Source organism: Cuculus canorus, chromosome 5 (genome assembly GCF_017976375.1).
Source record: "Cuculus canorus isolate bCucCan1 chromosome 5, bCucCan1.pri, whole genome shotgun sequence".
In the NCBI taxonomy this organism is placed as follows: domain Eukaryota; kingdom Metazoa; phylum Chordata; class Aves; order Cuculiformes; family Cuculidae; genus Cuculus; species Cuculus canorus.
The window spans coordinates 24,905,059-24,920,803 of record NC_071405.1 but is presented as its reverse complement, the minus strand read 5'-3'; the positions used below and the strand labels follow the sequence as shown (position 1 = coordinate 24,920,803).

The window sequence follows — 15,745 nt, the reverse complement described above, 5'->3', positions numbered from 1 at the left end:
GTTCAAGGTTGTCTGGAAATAGCCTTCGGTTTACAAGCAACAGGAAGGGCACAGATATATATGGGTAAGTAAAAAAAAAGAAAAAATTATTTCACAAAATTAGCTCCACATTTAGGCAGTTCTTATTTTCTTTAAGCCAGTATATTGCACATCATGTACAGTTGCAGCCATGGTCCAGAGGTAAGGGTGGTAGGATAAGATATTGCTGGTTGTTGTAGTTTAGCCCTTAGCTGGCAGCTAAATAGTACACAGCCACTTTCTCATGCTTCCCCACCTGGTGGGATGGGGAGGAGAATCAGAAGAGAATATGGGAACTCATGGGTTGAGATAAAGAAAACAGAAAAATAAAAATATAATAATATATGTAGAAGAACATGTTAAAATATAACTGCTCACTGCCCAATGATTAGACCATGCAGAGCAGCAATTTCAGTGAGTGCAGCAATAGCAACAAGCACAGAGATAGCAGTGAGCATGGAACCCCAAATGCGGAATCTGGATCACCTGCCACCCACCGCCTGGCTTAGTTGCCATTTTTATACTAAGCATAACGTTATGGTATGAAATATTCTGTTGGCCAATTTGGGTTAGCTGTCCTGGGTCTGCACCTCTACACTAGCAAAACGTGGAAGACTGAAAAATCTTTGATTTCTTAGCAACAACTGAAAACACTGATGTATTATCAACACTCTTATACTAAATCTAAAAAAAAACAGCAACTGCTGGGAAGAAAATTAGCGGTATCCCAGACTAAACTAGGATGCTGGTCTAAAGGAGTTCTTTGGTCTTTCCTCACTGGATAGCATCTTCCTCTTGTATCTGTTCTCTGTGGCAGGATCTCAGGGAAAGGGTCCTGGAGAACAGCTTTCTGGGTCAGTGCTCTCTAGGGACTGTTAGATTCCAAATCCTTTCCATCATGTTTGGATTTACTGGAGCTGAACTTGCCCCGAGTGGGCTTGATCGTTTATTGAAGCTGTCATCCATTCCTGCTTTACATTCCAGCTGCCTTGGCTTCGTCCCTCAAATTAATGATGGCTGTTAATAGATCTGTCTTTCTGTGCTGCGCATCCTGCACCTTTTTCCCCCCCATTCTCCAAGTAGGTAACAATGTGTCTATGACGTTGAGCAGCATAGCCTTGAGAAGCCACAGTGCCTTGGAAATCTCATATTTTATTATATTTGCTGGATTTAATCCAGTTGGCCCTGCTTTAGTGTTCGGAGCTCTTCTCTGGAGCTAGCTTTGTTTCTGCTTCTCAGGGGGAAGCAACGGTGAAGCAGCAGCAGGACTGCAGGGCTTCTTCGCAATGAGGTGGCGCTGGCACAGGTTGCCCAGGGAGGTTGTTGCTGCCCCATCCCTGGAGGTGTTCAAGGCCAGGTTGGATGGGGCTTTGGGCAGCCTGGTCTAGTGGGAGGTGTCCCTGCCCATGGCAGGGGGGTTGGGACTGGGCAATCTTTAATGTCCCTTCCAAACCAAACTGTTCTATGATTCTGTGATTGCATGATACATTGCAGCTCCTATATTGTCAAAATGAATCATTACAGACACATAAAGAGATGCCCCCAATCATTTTTGTTTCCTTTACGTGTTCAGCTGATGTGAGAAATCACAAGTGCAGGGAAGAGGGAGAAGGAAAAAAGGAGTTGGTAAAGTTTCTCACATGTTCTGTCACAAACATTTACTAATTAATCCTGAGGAACCACTCAGAATCAAAATATGTAACAAAACTATTGCCAGCAATTTTTTTGTGTATACTTACATATATATATATATATATATATATATAGAGAGAGAGAGAGAGAGAGAGTGTGTATACACAAACACTAGGAACACACAGAAACCTGACATGGTTAAACAAGCCTCTTCTTCATCTGTCGGTGGAAAATGGCAATTCTTCCTTCCGTGAGCTCATCTTTGTACACAACCGCCAGCCTGAGCATTGCCTTCTGCGTGCAGCTGTGGTTGCAATATGGATATGAGCTCAGGTTTCTCTGGTGACACGCAAGTCCCAGGGCCTGTGCACTGGGGACAGATGTGAGGAAGAAGACCCAAACCACAACAGATTCAAAGTCCCTCGTGACATGTAGAGTGTCCTGGAAGTCTTTTCATATACCTTCTTATCTCAAATCACATCTGAACCTCTCTGCATTTTCTGGGATTATTCCTGCTTCCCAGTGTGCTAATACCTGTAGAAACTAGTGGCTCCTCCTGGTCTTGCAAATGGAGATGCTAACATGCAAATTATATGACTATATCAAATTAATAAAGCAAGTAAGAGTGAAGATGAGACTAGAACCCCAAACTCTGCCTTGGCCAACAGATCAACAGGTCTTAAAATATGTGACGTGTACAGAGGCTGCTAGAAATACATTGTCTACGTCTCCAACTCCAACTTTTAAGTTCCAGCTAAGACTGATAAAACACTTGAAGGCCGTTGGAATATGAGCCTGCCTTCAAAATAAAATCCAGTCTCCCTTCCTAGCATGCTAATTAAAAGTGCATAGCTGATCGAGGCAGCCCTACAATAAATAGCAAGAGGAGTGCAGCAGGCATAGAGATGGCAGGGTTTCGCCTGTTGTGAGTATACAACATTAAAAACAGGCAGATGCCTCATAAAGATGATTACACCAGCACTCTTGACCTTTCTGGAAAAACAGTAATAAAAGCAGGAGAAAAAATGATAATCAGTTTTGATTTATCTTGGGAACATTCTTCCTTTTATAGGCATGAAGTTACTGTTGTTATAGAGAGATGAGGGAGGTCACTGTCATCCTACCACATCACATCAGTGCACGCTCACCAGCTGCTTGGAACTGAGCCTGTAAGCAGATTGACACACTCAGACCAGAGACACCTCCCCAGGGTGTGCACATGGGAGCACGGGTCACTGCCTCCCTTAGCTATTTTCCAGCTCAACCCTGTATTTAGTTTGGTTTTGGTTTGCTTTGCTTTTTTGCTTTGTTTTGCTTTGCTTTGCTGTGCTAGCTGATGGGCAAGGAGCGTTTGAAAGAGATGCCCTAATGCACACTGTCTGCCTGGTGCACGTTGCGGAGGGTTGTGCAGAGGGACCAGCTCAGCCCAGTACAACCCGTGTGTTGGAGCACTGACTCTCTCCTGACAGTCTTGGTGGTGCTACTTTCCAGTGTCCCAGCACTGCCATGTGAAGAGCAATTAGCCTACAACCTATACTGCAATGGAAAATAATAACCCTAATCAAAATAAATTACAGGAGTGTGTATTTCCAAAGTCTGACCTTTATAAAGCTGTGACCAGTAGAGATAACCTGGATTCCAAGTCCTGTTTCTATATTCTGTTGCAGGCAGGATAAGTATGTGTAGCTTTTTAAACACACACACAAAAGCATTTAGTGCTTAATCCAGAAGATTAAAACAGCTTCATCACTGTATTTTGGTTTTAGTAGCTCAGGGCAATTTTGAGAGTGACCCATTCTGAGATTTCCTAAAAAGAATTCAGAGGCTTCTTTGTGATTTTATGGAAACTTCCTTTCCAGTGACACAACTTCTATTTTTGTGCCCAGTCATTGAGGGAAACCCTCTGTAGCTGAGCTAATCTTTCTTGGTATGCACATTTCTGGCTAGGATGTGTGTCAACAGATACCTGCTAACATTAGAACTGGAGCTATGTCTTTATGCTGAGCCTTCAAAATAAATGTAGTCAAAGAAAGCAAGTGTGTGAGGGGTTTTTTTTGTGGTGCTGAAATAGTTTCCAGGATGCCTTTGTTCTAAAAGTACTTTTAAATTCATTTGTTTTCAAAAATTGGGCCCAGCCACCCACTGCAGGCCTGAAATGGTTCTGTTTATTCATTACATTTGTTTAGGCGTGGTGGTGTTGGGAATAGTTGAAAGTTTTGGCCTTCTAAGCGTAAACCTAACCAACACATGGGCTTCCAGAGAAAAAGCATTTTCTTTGCTTAATTCTTATATAGTCCTGTCTTATTCTCTGCTTGTAATGGAGTACATTCCTGAGTAATTTACAAATTCTACCAGTAACTATCACCCTGTTTTTTTATAAAAAGCACATTCTCTCAGCAGTGACTTTATATTTATAGTTAGATTTTGAGCCATACCGGTTCTCTGGCTTTTAACTCAATTAATGTGTGTCACATTTACTGTAGCTTTATAGTTTCATAACCCAAACATCATGTGGAATTAAGTTGAATGTCATGCCAAAGTCTGAAGTTGTCACACCAGCACTAATACATCTATTTACCAAAACAGTAATCTCCTCAGAACATATCCAGTTAGTCTGACAAGATGTATTTTCCTGAACCTATGCTTTTTGGCATCAATTGTGTATTTTAATACTTTATTAATTGAATGAGATATTCATTATTCTGGCAGGATTTCTGTCAGGGTGACAGGCTGTGATTGCTTAGCTCACCCTGCTTATCTTCTTTAAAACATCATCACTTCCCTACCACTTTCCACGTAACTGTGTGTTTAGTGTGCAGAACGACACTTCGGGGCTTAGGAGAGAAAGTAAATTTTCCTTGAGTTATTTTGCACTGTGGAAATCACTTTCTCCATTCAGCTGATTTTGAGAACAGTGAAGAGCAGCCAGTAAAGAGTCAAACCAAGAGGCAATCACACTCTGAGTAGCTGAAGTGGCTCGTGTGCGATTGGCGCTGATTGCCAAGGGAGCAAACACCGTGACTGGGCTAGCCAGCCCTCAGCTCTCGGTAGTCCCGTAGTGATGACGAAGGGACTCCCTGCGCCCAGGTGTGTCCTCCACTCCCCAAACGCACTGCTGCGAATGACAGCAGTACATGCCCTGTTATTTCTTTACATGACAAGGGAAATGACACAATTTTGTTCTCAATCCATAAACCTTTTGGGGGTTTATAATGGATATGAAAGAGGTGGTGCAAAGGAGGCAACCATGAGAACTGAAGTGTTTTCCTGCATTTCATTTGAGGTTTTGTAAGACAATGAAACAATTGAACATTGTCATTGTTACAGGTAGTATGGGACATCTGCTCAGTGTTTTTTGTAAAACTTTCAGTATCTCCTTAGAGGAAGGTTTGGCATCCACATCTTAGCTCTGCAAGAGACTGCCCAAGAAATGCATTGCTATTCCATACAAAGTGTCACAGCTGCAAGAGGGTGCTGCAGGTGTCCTTATCCCAGGATAATTTCTGATCACTGAGGGCATGATACATGGGGGCTAAGCCTCTCCCAGGTGCAATCTGTTTTTTCTGTGCTCTGTGTGATGAGATGGGGTCTGGAATCCAGGCACAGGATGGAGAGCCTTCCCAGCCCTGGGCTGCTCTGGGGAGCAGAGCTGCGAGCCCCATCCCAAGAGGGTGGAGACATCAACACCTCCCTAACATCAAGAGCTCAGTGTGGCGCTCACCAAGAGACACCTCTCTGAGGACATGGCACTTCCCAGGTACCTTGCTGGCTCTTTAGGAAGTTCCCTCTCGGCTGACTTTCCCAGCTGCACACAAAGGCATCCATGCAGGCTAGGCATCAGCTTAAGGGGATTAAAAGCAGTTCTGCTCTTCCTCAGAGGATAATTGTGAGGAGAAATGCATTAAGGACATAGAAATGCTATGGTAATGAGGACCGTGTGAATGCACACTGAGAAAGGCAGAGAAGAGCACACAACTATGAGTTTATTGGAAAAAGAGTGGCCATTTCTCAGGAAAATTAGATTACATAACACTGCAAAAATAAGGGGTAGAAAGAAAAAAGGATTTTTAAAGCTGTATAAGCCCACCAGCCACGAAGAAACAGAAGTTGATAGCTTTCAGTGTGCTTTCTCATGCTTCACCTCCACTTCAGTAATCCCTATTTTCCTGTCATTATTAACTACATATAGGCTGTCAGGAGGCATATTCACTCTTCAGCGAGTGTTTCAGTGTTTATTCTCCATGTAAAAGTATTGTGATAACTGATCAAGTGGTGCACAGGTATGTGACAAGCCTTGTTTATACCCTGCCTCTGCCATTTGTCAGTCTCTTTTGTGGTGCCAAGGAGAAACCCAGTCTCACCATCTCATTTTGCTTTACAACTGGTTTGGTTGACCCTCCCTTTGAAGAAGAAGGACTAGATAAGGATAGCTGTACTTGCCCCATTTTTACAATCTGCTATAATTTTACATGGCATCTGCTGATGGACATGCTTCCTTTGATTTCACTACAACCTTTTGCATTTGTCAGGGCAATACCAGGAGGGTAACGTTGGCCCTGATACTGCCTGTTTGTTCATGCAAATGTTTTGTCATCTTTGAAAGGCCAGTTGTTATAGAATCTTAGAAAATAACAATATTAAAAATTTTCAGAGAATATTAAAAACATTAGCTTTATCACAACACAGTAAATAGTTCCATCACCCACTGAAAATTGACTTCTGCAGCTGTCATAGTAATAAAGTAGAAACTCAGTTGCTGAGGTAGTCTGTGAGTGGACAGTGTCAAAAGAGGAGCGAGGAACCAATAGCTCTGAACATCACTTAGTTTTTCAGGTTTACTCTTCTCTCCCATAGCAAAAAAAAAACTCACACAAAAAAAACCTCTGCTCATACAGTCAATATATGTACAATATTTGCTAGACAAGTATGATCATAGTGATAGCATGTGTTGAAGACTGATGCGTGTGAGAAAGATAGAACCTCTTATGTGGCACCAAATGCTGAACTGTCTATAAATTATCAGGGTGCTGGTTTTGTTATTTTGATTGCTTCTTAGCAATCTAAGATGCTCATGCAGATTTCTTAGGGGGTGTGTTGCCAATTCTTCTCATGCAACTGAAAAAAAACCCCCACTTTTCTCTGTAATTTTGTACTTCAGGATTTAACCTAATGAGTGTTAACCTCAGAGTATGCGTGTGTCTTTTCCCAATCAAATACAGGAGGTACGTGGGATGTCAGATCACAGTAAATAATGCAAGTGTGGTCACAAATTTAACTTGAGCAGCTATTTGTGGTGGGTAACAGGCAGTCCAGAATATATAACATATCGGATCAAATAATTAGACTTAAAGAAAAAAAAAAAAGCCTTTTGCTATATTTAATTATCTTTCCTAATTAACTGAACATGTAGATTTAGTCAGGCCCATGGAATTACTCATTATTAAACTTCCTTTAAGATGACCCAGATTCTCATGGAGTTTATGTGATTGCACACACTGCATGAGGAGCCTCTTCCACCCTCTGCAATACACCGGTGCTGCTCATCACATTGTCTGTTGCTCACCATCCTTCAGAAATGTGTCCCCTCAAAGCATAGGAAGAGGAATGTGGCTCTGAAGGAAAATGTTTTAACTAAATGCCACCGCCGTTCCTTCTGATGCAAAATACTGCTTGACTGGTAGTTGCATAGACAGTTATAGCCCTAAATCGAATAAAACAAATTTAGTAATAATTATTTACATTTTAAGAAGTTAACATTTCTTAATGTTAACATTTCTTAACTATTGGACTTAAAATTCAAAGACATTGCAATGGGAAAGAAGCTTGTCAACTATAGTCTTCTAAAAGCAATTAATAAATGTAATAAAACTCCTGTTCTTTTATAAGAAATTCCCCTTCCTCACTCCAAGGTTACGATGATAGTAGCTGCAATACTAGTTGGTAGGCACTGCTGCAGCTTCCCAGTAAACCTCTCCTAGTGGGGTTTGAAAGCCTACCCCTATCAGCGTAACATCTCTCACTAAAACTGATCTGATGCATCGGAAGATGGTAAATACAAAGGGAGAAGAAGTGTCCCGTAGGTAACAGAGCTGAGCTTTCTTCTTCACTCTGAGTACCAGTTTGTGAACAATACTGACTCAGAGAACTTTGTCATCTGGGGACTATCACAAGAATACCTAATACTAAACAGAGAAGTTGATTGTTTGGAAAAAAAACCTGTCCCCTAAATGTGAAATAACCTCTTTCTATGTGTCTGTGGCCCTGGCACAGTGCTATTGCATGGGTGACTGAAGTGTATCTGCTTATACACTGTTAATTTTGGAGAACTCATATATTTTTTTCCACACTCTTTTTACAGCTCCCAAGTCTACCTTTTGTCCCACTGAAGAGACCTGGTGGCCAGGCCTGGTTATTATCATTGCAGTATGCTGTGCCACACTAGTGTTCCTCTTCGTAGTTGTCATCATTTGCTATAAAGCAATAAAAAGGTAAGACTCCAGATGCTTTTACTGTGCTTAGGTCAATGCAAACCCCACAGAGGTTGACCCAAGACTTGGCTGACACCTTTTTTTGTTTAAAGGCATCCTAAAGGCAAAATGCATCCCATTGTCAATGTGTGTTTTCACTGGAAAGTCACTTTATGTACTGTTTCCTACCTGTGTAAAGGGTGCAGTTCAATGCACAGTCACATGAGTAGGGGAAAAACTGGAAACTGGACAGAGCCACAATGTTGAGATTAGTAAAAACTTTCTCGAAGTCAAATGGCTGCAGGTTGCTGTAGAATATAGATAGCTTTGGCTTGGGCGAGTGTTGAGGTAGGAAACACCATCCTATCCACTTCTGCTAGTATTCAGATTTTACATGTGAGATGTCAGAGTTTTGGCCCAGGCTCATTACTAATTGTAGCATTTCAAATTTATGCAGACTCTTTTAACTCAAACTCTAGGGCAATATGTGTAGTTTTGCATTTGGAGACTCTACTTCTAATTTATTCTTGCTTCAAAATTATCATCCTCAGAATCAAATTCAAAACTTGTCTCTTTTTAATATGAAAGCCTATGTGAAGCCGATGTACAATATGATGTGTAACACCCATTTCAGCTCAGTCTACAGGCTTCTGGTAGTTAAAAAGTATTGACTTCAGTTACATAGGAAAATGGGAGTGGGAATAATTTCTTCACCTAAATAATATTTCATATTTCTGGTGGGAAAAGTTGAAACTTGAACATTTCTGCATGAAGACTCTGAAAGTCCAAAATACTGCTTTAGAGAACAAAGTTACTTGTGGGAATTGTAGCCTAAATGGGCAGGTCGAGGGAGGTGAATATCCCGCTCTACTCTATCCTAGTGAGACCTCACCTGGAGTACTGTATTCAGTCCTGGAGTCCTCAGCACAGGAAGGACATTCATCTGTTAGAGTGAGTCCACAGGAGGCCACGAGGATGATCAGAGGGCTGGAGCACCTCCTGTATGAGGAAAGGCTGAGAAAGTTGGGCTTGTTTAGCTTAGGGAAGACTCTAGTGAGAACTTACAGCAGCCCTCCAGAGAGCTAGGGAGTGTAGTGATAGGACAAGGAGTAACGGTTTTAAGCTAGAAGAGGGAAGATGTAGATTAGATATCAGGAAGAAATTTTTTAGTGTGACTTTGGTGAGGCACTTGAACAAGTTGTTCAGAGAAATCATGGATGTCCGATCCCTGGAGGTGCTTAAGGCCATGTTGGATGAGGATTTGAGCAACCTGATCTAGTGAAAGGTGTCCCTGCCCATGGCAGGTGGATTGGAACTGGATAATCTTTAAGGTCCCTTCCAACCCAAACCATGGGAGTTGGATTCTATGTTTCAATGGGTGGAGTTTCTTTTCTCCTCTGTTGGTTTCAGTACAGCCTTGACAACAATCCCAAGTCCTGGCTTAGTGGTGTCACTGTGGGAGTCTTTGGCAGGAGCTGTTAGTATAGCCAGGTGACCCAGCCTGCGCTAGAGAATGCAATATGCAATCCTTAATTCTCATGAGATACTGCAGTGACGTCTGAATTGCAGCTTGGATTAAGTGATGTTATTTTCAACTTCATGATTTGTGAATGACATTTTTGGGGGAGATGGAGAGGGGAAAAGAAAAGAAATTAAAATACCTTTCATGAAAAATGTTATCTGCGTGCGAAGCAATTGGAATATTTTTGATGAGCCTCAGCAGGGATATCACAATAGTGGAACATTGCACATTTTTTGTGGTTGTCTGGAGCATCAAAGAGGGAGAATTCAAGCAAGAAGGCAGAAGTCTGTGTCTAATTTCTTAACAAATTTACAGAAGTGTGTTTGCTATTCTCGTTTAGCTAAAATGAATGCTTATTAGTTTTGAGGAACTGGAAAGCTTTCACTCTAGTGACTGCGCTTTCAAAAAATCGTCTATGGAGGACCAAAATAGGAGTCCAATCAGACTGGTATCACAGTGCAAAACCTCTTACTTGTAGTTCCTAATGTGCCATTGGCTGTTCATAAGGGATTCATCCAATTCCATATGAAAAGTTGTGTTAGTTTCAAAAACAGCTGTTGTGTTTGTCTGCCCAGTGCTAAATTGTGAATGCTTTCTGCCAACGCTGTAAAACACACCTACAGGAGCAGTAGCTCTCCAGGGCGACTTGTGCTTTGCAAAGAATTGCTCTTCAAATCTGTTCTGATGTTGGTAGGTGGGAGGAAACAGAAAATGAATTTAAACAGGCAAATTTAGAGCTACCTTGAAAAGGCTTTGGGAGTTCACATAACAGTCTCACGCTTGTGTCAATGAAGAATAGTACTGATACTTGATGAAGATGTGCATTATTTGTCAACAGTGTGAATATCAACGTAGAAGTCATCTGCTTGAACAGGCATTAGGCTCAGAGAAAAGTGAAATTTCCTCTTAGATCTTCATATTGTTGATATTCACACTGCTGATAAATGCTAAGCTGAAAACTGCTTAGAAGTGAGATGGACAGCTATTAAAAAAAATCTTATTAATTATACTTTTACTCAGTAACTAGAGCATTTCTTTTCATCAATGAGTCCTTCCTAAAACAGCTCTGCTGAAAGAATTCCCTAAAGTTCCTGGCAGCATTCCACAGTAGTTTAGGTCCCTTGATCCACTGTAAAAGTTATCTATTGATTAACGTTGGGAAATAAGATGAGATGCTTCACAAGAGAGACATTTCTGCCTTCAACACAGAGTATTATCTTGTATTGTTGAGCTGAATTGGCTTAGCTAGTTTGAGAAATCCTTCATTCTATGTTTTGCTGGGAGGTAGAGGTGGCTAGAGAAAGGGGATTAATCTGGGTGATGCTGAAGCCAAGAGTCCTTCCAGTGTGTTCCCAGTCTCCAGCCCCATAGCCATGCTCTGCCCTGTCCTTTCTTGTGTCCCCATCCCACCAGCTCTCCTCTGCAGTCCTCCTCCCAGGCCCTCCTTCCTGCACATCGCCTGTAATTGGGACCTCTGTCATTGCAGCATCTCTGACAAATCTGTCACCTACATCCACTGAAGAGATGCGGAAGAGTGAAATAACAGCAGTCATCTGGTTGTGGGGTGTAGCAAGAGTTAAAAGTTTTAGTAGAAAAGTACAGGCAGAGATTTATTTGCACAGATCTTGGATCTGTTGTATTAATCCCACACTTTCATAAGAATCAAATTTTAAGTAGAAAGAAAAAGAAAAATCCTATTGTACTTCAGTTAAAATCTCATTTACTGGTTTCAAGGGGCAGACCCAAACAAATTCTCTCATGTCTGCTTTTCTGTAGCAGGAAGAGAGGGAGTGACTGTCCTCAAGGTATCATAACACACCTGCATTTTTATTCAGTGTGTTTAAAAACTGTTACTCCCAGGATGGTTTGTTTTCTCTTGTAAAAGTTAAAACTTCATCATATCACCAATTTTAGGCACTAAGGCTTTTTGTGATAAAGTACAAACTAGTGGATTGGCGCTTCTTTGTACAAGTACCAGAACTGGGCAAGCATGCTGCTACCTCTGTCCCTACATCTCCCGTGGAAACACTCAGGTTCTCCGAATATGGAATGATCATAAGAAATGCTGAAATCCATTCCAGTGGATGGATTTGACCTCTGTGGCCCATGAGGAGACAAATACCAAAATGTGTCAACCACCTTTAATACTCAGAGAACTGCTGCACAGGCTAAACTCTTAGGAAGATACGTATGGGGCAATTCTTTGAAGGTTCTTAGAGCAGCTTCTAAATTTCCTGTATGTGATGCTAGTGTCTGCAGCGCTGGGCACTGCATGACCAGCACACCAGGTACAAATCTGTGCTGCTGCATAGATCAAGCACCAGAGGAGATCACGTGATACTGTGGTGTGGTGCAGCACAGTTACACACATGGTGATAGTACCCTTGGTTTAGAGGTGGAGGAACAGCTGTTTTCACTGGTCTTCATGACAGGGGGTATTTTGTCTTTTGAAAATATGAATTTTCTCTTAAGAAACTTTTCCATGGCACATGAGAAAAATAAAGGATAGGCACTTAGTGCTAGCAGTAATCACTGTCTTTGATTTGCATGCTTCTGGGACAAGCTTAATCACTCACTGGCAAGGTCTCAGATCAGCTGTAAGCAGTGGGGCTTTTCTGCTCATTTCGTGGATAAGGAAACTGATCTTACAACCAGAGATTTCTCTAACACATAGCAAATCTGAATGAGCAGATGAATAACTGGTTCAAAATCTGCAATACCTCCAGGTATTTCTTTATCATCTCTCTGTCTGTAAAAACCTGTCATTCTTTCCCTGGAAGACTCTCACCAAGAAGTAAAAGCAGGAGGTCCAAGGATAATTCATAAACTATCACAGGCTGCAGGAAGCTGGATCATTTCGGTATTACACGATTTGTGGGCTACACTAGGACAAGTGCACTGTGAATGCCAGCAGCTCTAACAAATCTTCATCTGGTGTGAATCCATGTGGATTCAAAAACAATCAGGGGAGATCAGTTCATTTTAATCATCTCTGGAGGTGGTTGTCTCTTAAGGTTTTTTTTAACATCTCCAGGCACCTGAATAATAGTAAGACATTAAGACTGGAGGAAAGTGGGAAGTAAACACAGTAAAAAGGATTAATGGGAATTGTTTGGTAAATAAGCAACTGAGATGGGAGAGAGAGGGACCAGCAGTATGTAATCCTTTTTTCTGCAGCTCACTGGTGTATCGGTGTCCGTGGAGGGAATGAGGTATTTACATAAAAGGGAAAAACAAATCCCTGGCTCCCAGTATAAAATTAGGATACTGGAGCCATCTCTCAAACCTCAAAGGGGAAAGCAAGGCTGAGCATACAAGTCTGTATGCCAGCTGATGCACCAGCTATGCAGCCTGGCAGGGGGTGTTTTGAATGGTTTACGAACATGTGAAAAAACTGTATGTGGTATCTCCAGAACATCCATAAGGTCTGAGATGATCCATGAGCAGCCTGTTGTGCCTAGGTGATTCCTTGGCTCCGCTGGATTTTAGGCTCTCAGGTATACCACAGGGTTTGCTGCCAAAGAGCCCTCTTTCTAAGTCAGCAGAGAAAGCAGACTATGATAGCAATGTTTTATATGATGTATCTTTTACTCACTATTCGAACTTAGTCAAGCCACTGTTTTGTAGGTGTTTTGTGAGAGAAAGCTACCATATATGCCTACATATGCACTTCTTCAAATAGGTGCTGAGTTCACATTCAGATAATAATTAAATGGAAGAAAACATTGTACTAAAATAAAATGGCAGGTTATATTTAAACTGTCTTAAAATTCATTGCTCAGATATTTTCTATGTATTCAGCATTAGTGTATGATTTATGGACCCTGCATACTGCAAGGTCTGGTTTCAGTAGCAGGTTTAGAAAGTTGATCTTGTTTGACAAAATGAGGCAGGTGCTTGCTGGGGAAAAACACAGAGGCTCGTATAAGGAGGGTAGAAAGTGGGATGTGGTGCTGTGGTGAGCCAGTATGTGTGGAAGAGTGTCCCAAGGTGCAGAGTTTTCTCTCCTGCTCGGTAGGCCATGGCCCCTACCCCTCTTGTCCATCCCGTTTTGTACTACTCACTGCCCCAAATTGCAAGGACTGTGTAGTCCTCCACATGGCCATCTCCTATGAGAAGCACTAAGGCTGAACAAAATCTAGTCCAAAATCAGTATGAACTGCAACAAAACAGTGCTTTTTCATTTGGGGAAAGAAGGCAGAAGAGTGTCTTAAACTTAATTGCTTTGAAGTGGCTGGTGGCAGACAGGTCAAGGTGCATCGAGATTGTTAATCTCTTCTATTCTGCCTGACACATTAGAAGGATTTGTACTGAAATAGTGCCTTAATTCTCAGCAGAGGGCTGGAAAAACAGTAGTTACTTAGGAGGTAAAGTGACATAGTTGGTGTAGAAGCTGGGTTTAAATTACTGTTTGTGCGGAGACTGTGGGGGCAGAATCTGTGTGGCTTTGATGCAGTTCTCTGATGTCAAACCAGTTCAGCGCTGTAAAAGTGGTCAGCCCCCTCATTCAGAAGGGAATGTGATCTTCATCAGGAAGACCTGGGAATATCACTGAGGACAGATGAAAGAAAGACAAACTTCAATATTTTGGAAGAACAAGGGAAAGACAGTCACACTGTAGCCTGATTATCTTTTCTGTTGGCTGAACATTGATGTTTATCAACAACAGGATAGGCATAAAGTGGATAAAATAAGCTTACATTTGGAGAGATGGCTGAGCCATGCTGCATGGGCAGTGCTGTGCAGGAAAGCTTGCCTTGCTGTTGCCTGTGCAGTATATGTTGGTCGGATGAGTGGGAGGATCTGCTTTTCAGTGTTGTTGGTCTGGGATTTTTGTAAGTACATCATGTTTTCATAGCTATTATAGGGCAGGATTTCTCTGTCTCTTTTGAGTTATACCAAAGTCACATTCTACTAGGGAGAAAGTTTGCTGTCATAAATAGAAAGAATGCCCCACTGTTTCCCATAACACGGAACACTAGAAGCCTTCAGGAGGCTTTAGACTTTAGAATAAAACAAGTGGTCCGAGTCTTCCACAGAATGCTCTCCTACAGATCATTTTTCACTCGTACACTCTTAATTTGTCATGTATAGACAAAGACGCTAACAGAAACCTGTAAAACATTATGTTCTATCCTGTAATCAGTTACATTTTTACATGACCAGAAACAAACTTGCTGTTTTTCTGTTTTTCTACTGCAGATGAAGGTACCACATCAGACCAGAAGTCTTTCAAAAGATTAAAGTATTGTACCATTACTGCCTCAGTGGAACTCTGTAATAGCCATAGGGGGACTTCACAGGCTCCTGCCGGAATATAATACTTATGCCAGTCTAATTGTATTGGTTAAAATATTCCTGCTTTACACCAGCACAATTAGAAGATATGTGTGTACTTATAGTTTTGAAACATATAGGAGAGTTGCCAGGTTTATCATGAGTTTTCTGTTAAATTTTTTCCCTCAAGACGTAACTTCTGAAGTAATCTGAATAAATATGAGATCACAGATCTTTTCACGTACTAGTCTAAAAACTGACTTTAAGCTCAAGATGCTGACATATTCAAAATTCTACAAGGTAAAGAAATAAAGTTTTCTTACAAGTTAATTTAATTTTTAAGCCAATCATATTTTTCATAAGCTGACAGGCTGACCTTGCTGGAAAAATACCCAGTTGTGGCTTAGATGGACCCCGCACAGTATGCAGGTACAGTTGAAGAAAGTTTTTGGCCTGATTATCTGGGATATCTGAGCTTCAGACTGTTTCGTAGAGCCTGCAAGAACCCATCAATAGCACCTTGAAGAGCTTGGACAATCTTTTTTTATGACTCAAGAGTAAATTGTACCCATGGGAGTGATGTGGGGGTGTAGACCTGTTACTCCAGGTCTGTATCACCCAGAAATTCCTTCTACACAATGAGAATCCCGTAGGAACCTGTTGGGTGTCTTTATTTCCCCCTTTTCCTTTTCACGAAGTATTTGCAGTGCATCTGGAGTAAAAGCAGCAAAGCTCAATTTCTCCAGTGGCTGAACAACTGCAGCTCCTGGTGGGTTCAGCAGACACAGTGGATTACAGGACCTCTAAAACCCCAGAAGTTTAGAACAAG

At 41.5% G+C, this 15,745-nt stretch overlaps 1 protein-coding gene across 4 annotated transcripts in view; it reads left to right on the top strand.

The window, feature by feature from the left end:
- Positions 1-15,745, top strand: part of PRIMA1 (proline rich membrane anchor 1) — a 51,581-nt gene that overhangs the window by 20,270 nt on the left and 15,566 nt on the right. For 3 of the 4 annotated variants that reach the window (XM_054068501.1, XM_054068502.1, XM_054068503.1), the window contains exon 4: positions 8,009-8,138. In XM_054068501.1, coding sequence (XP_053924476.1) covers positions 8,009-8,138 — 130 coding nt within the window. Of the gene's footprint in view, positions 1-8,008; positions 8,139-14,841; positions 15,164-15,745 lie in introns of those variants that run through there. The other variant, XM_054068505.1, reaches the window with a different exon arrangement.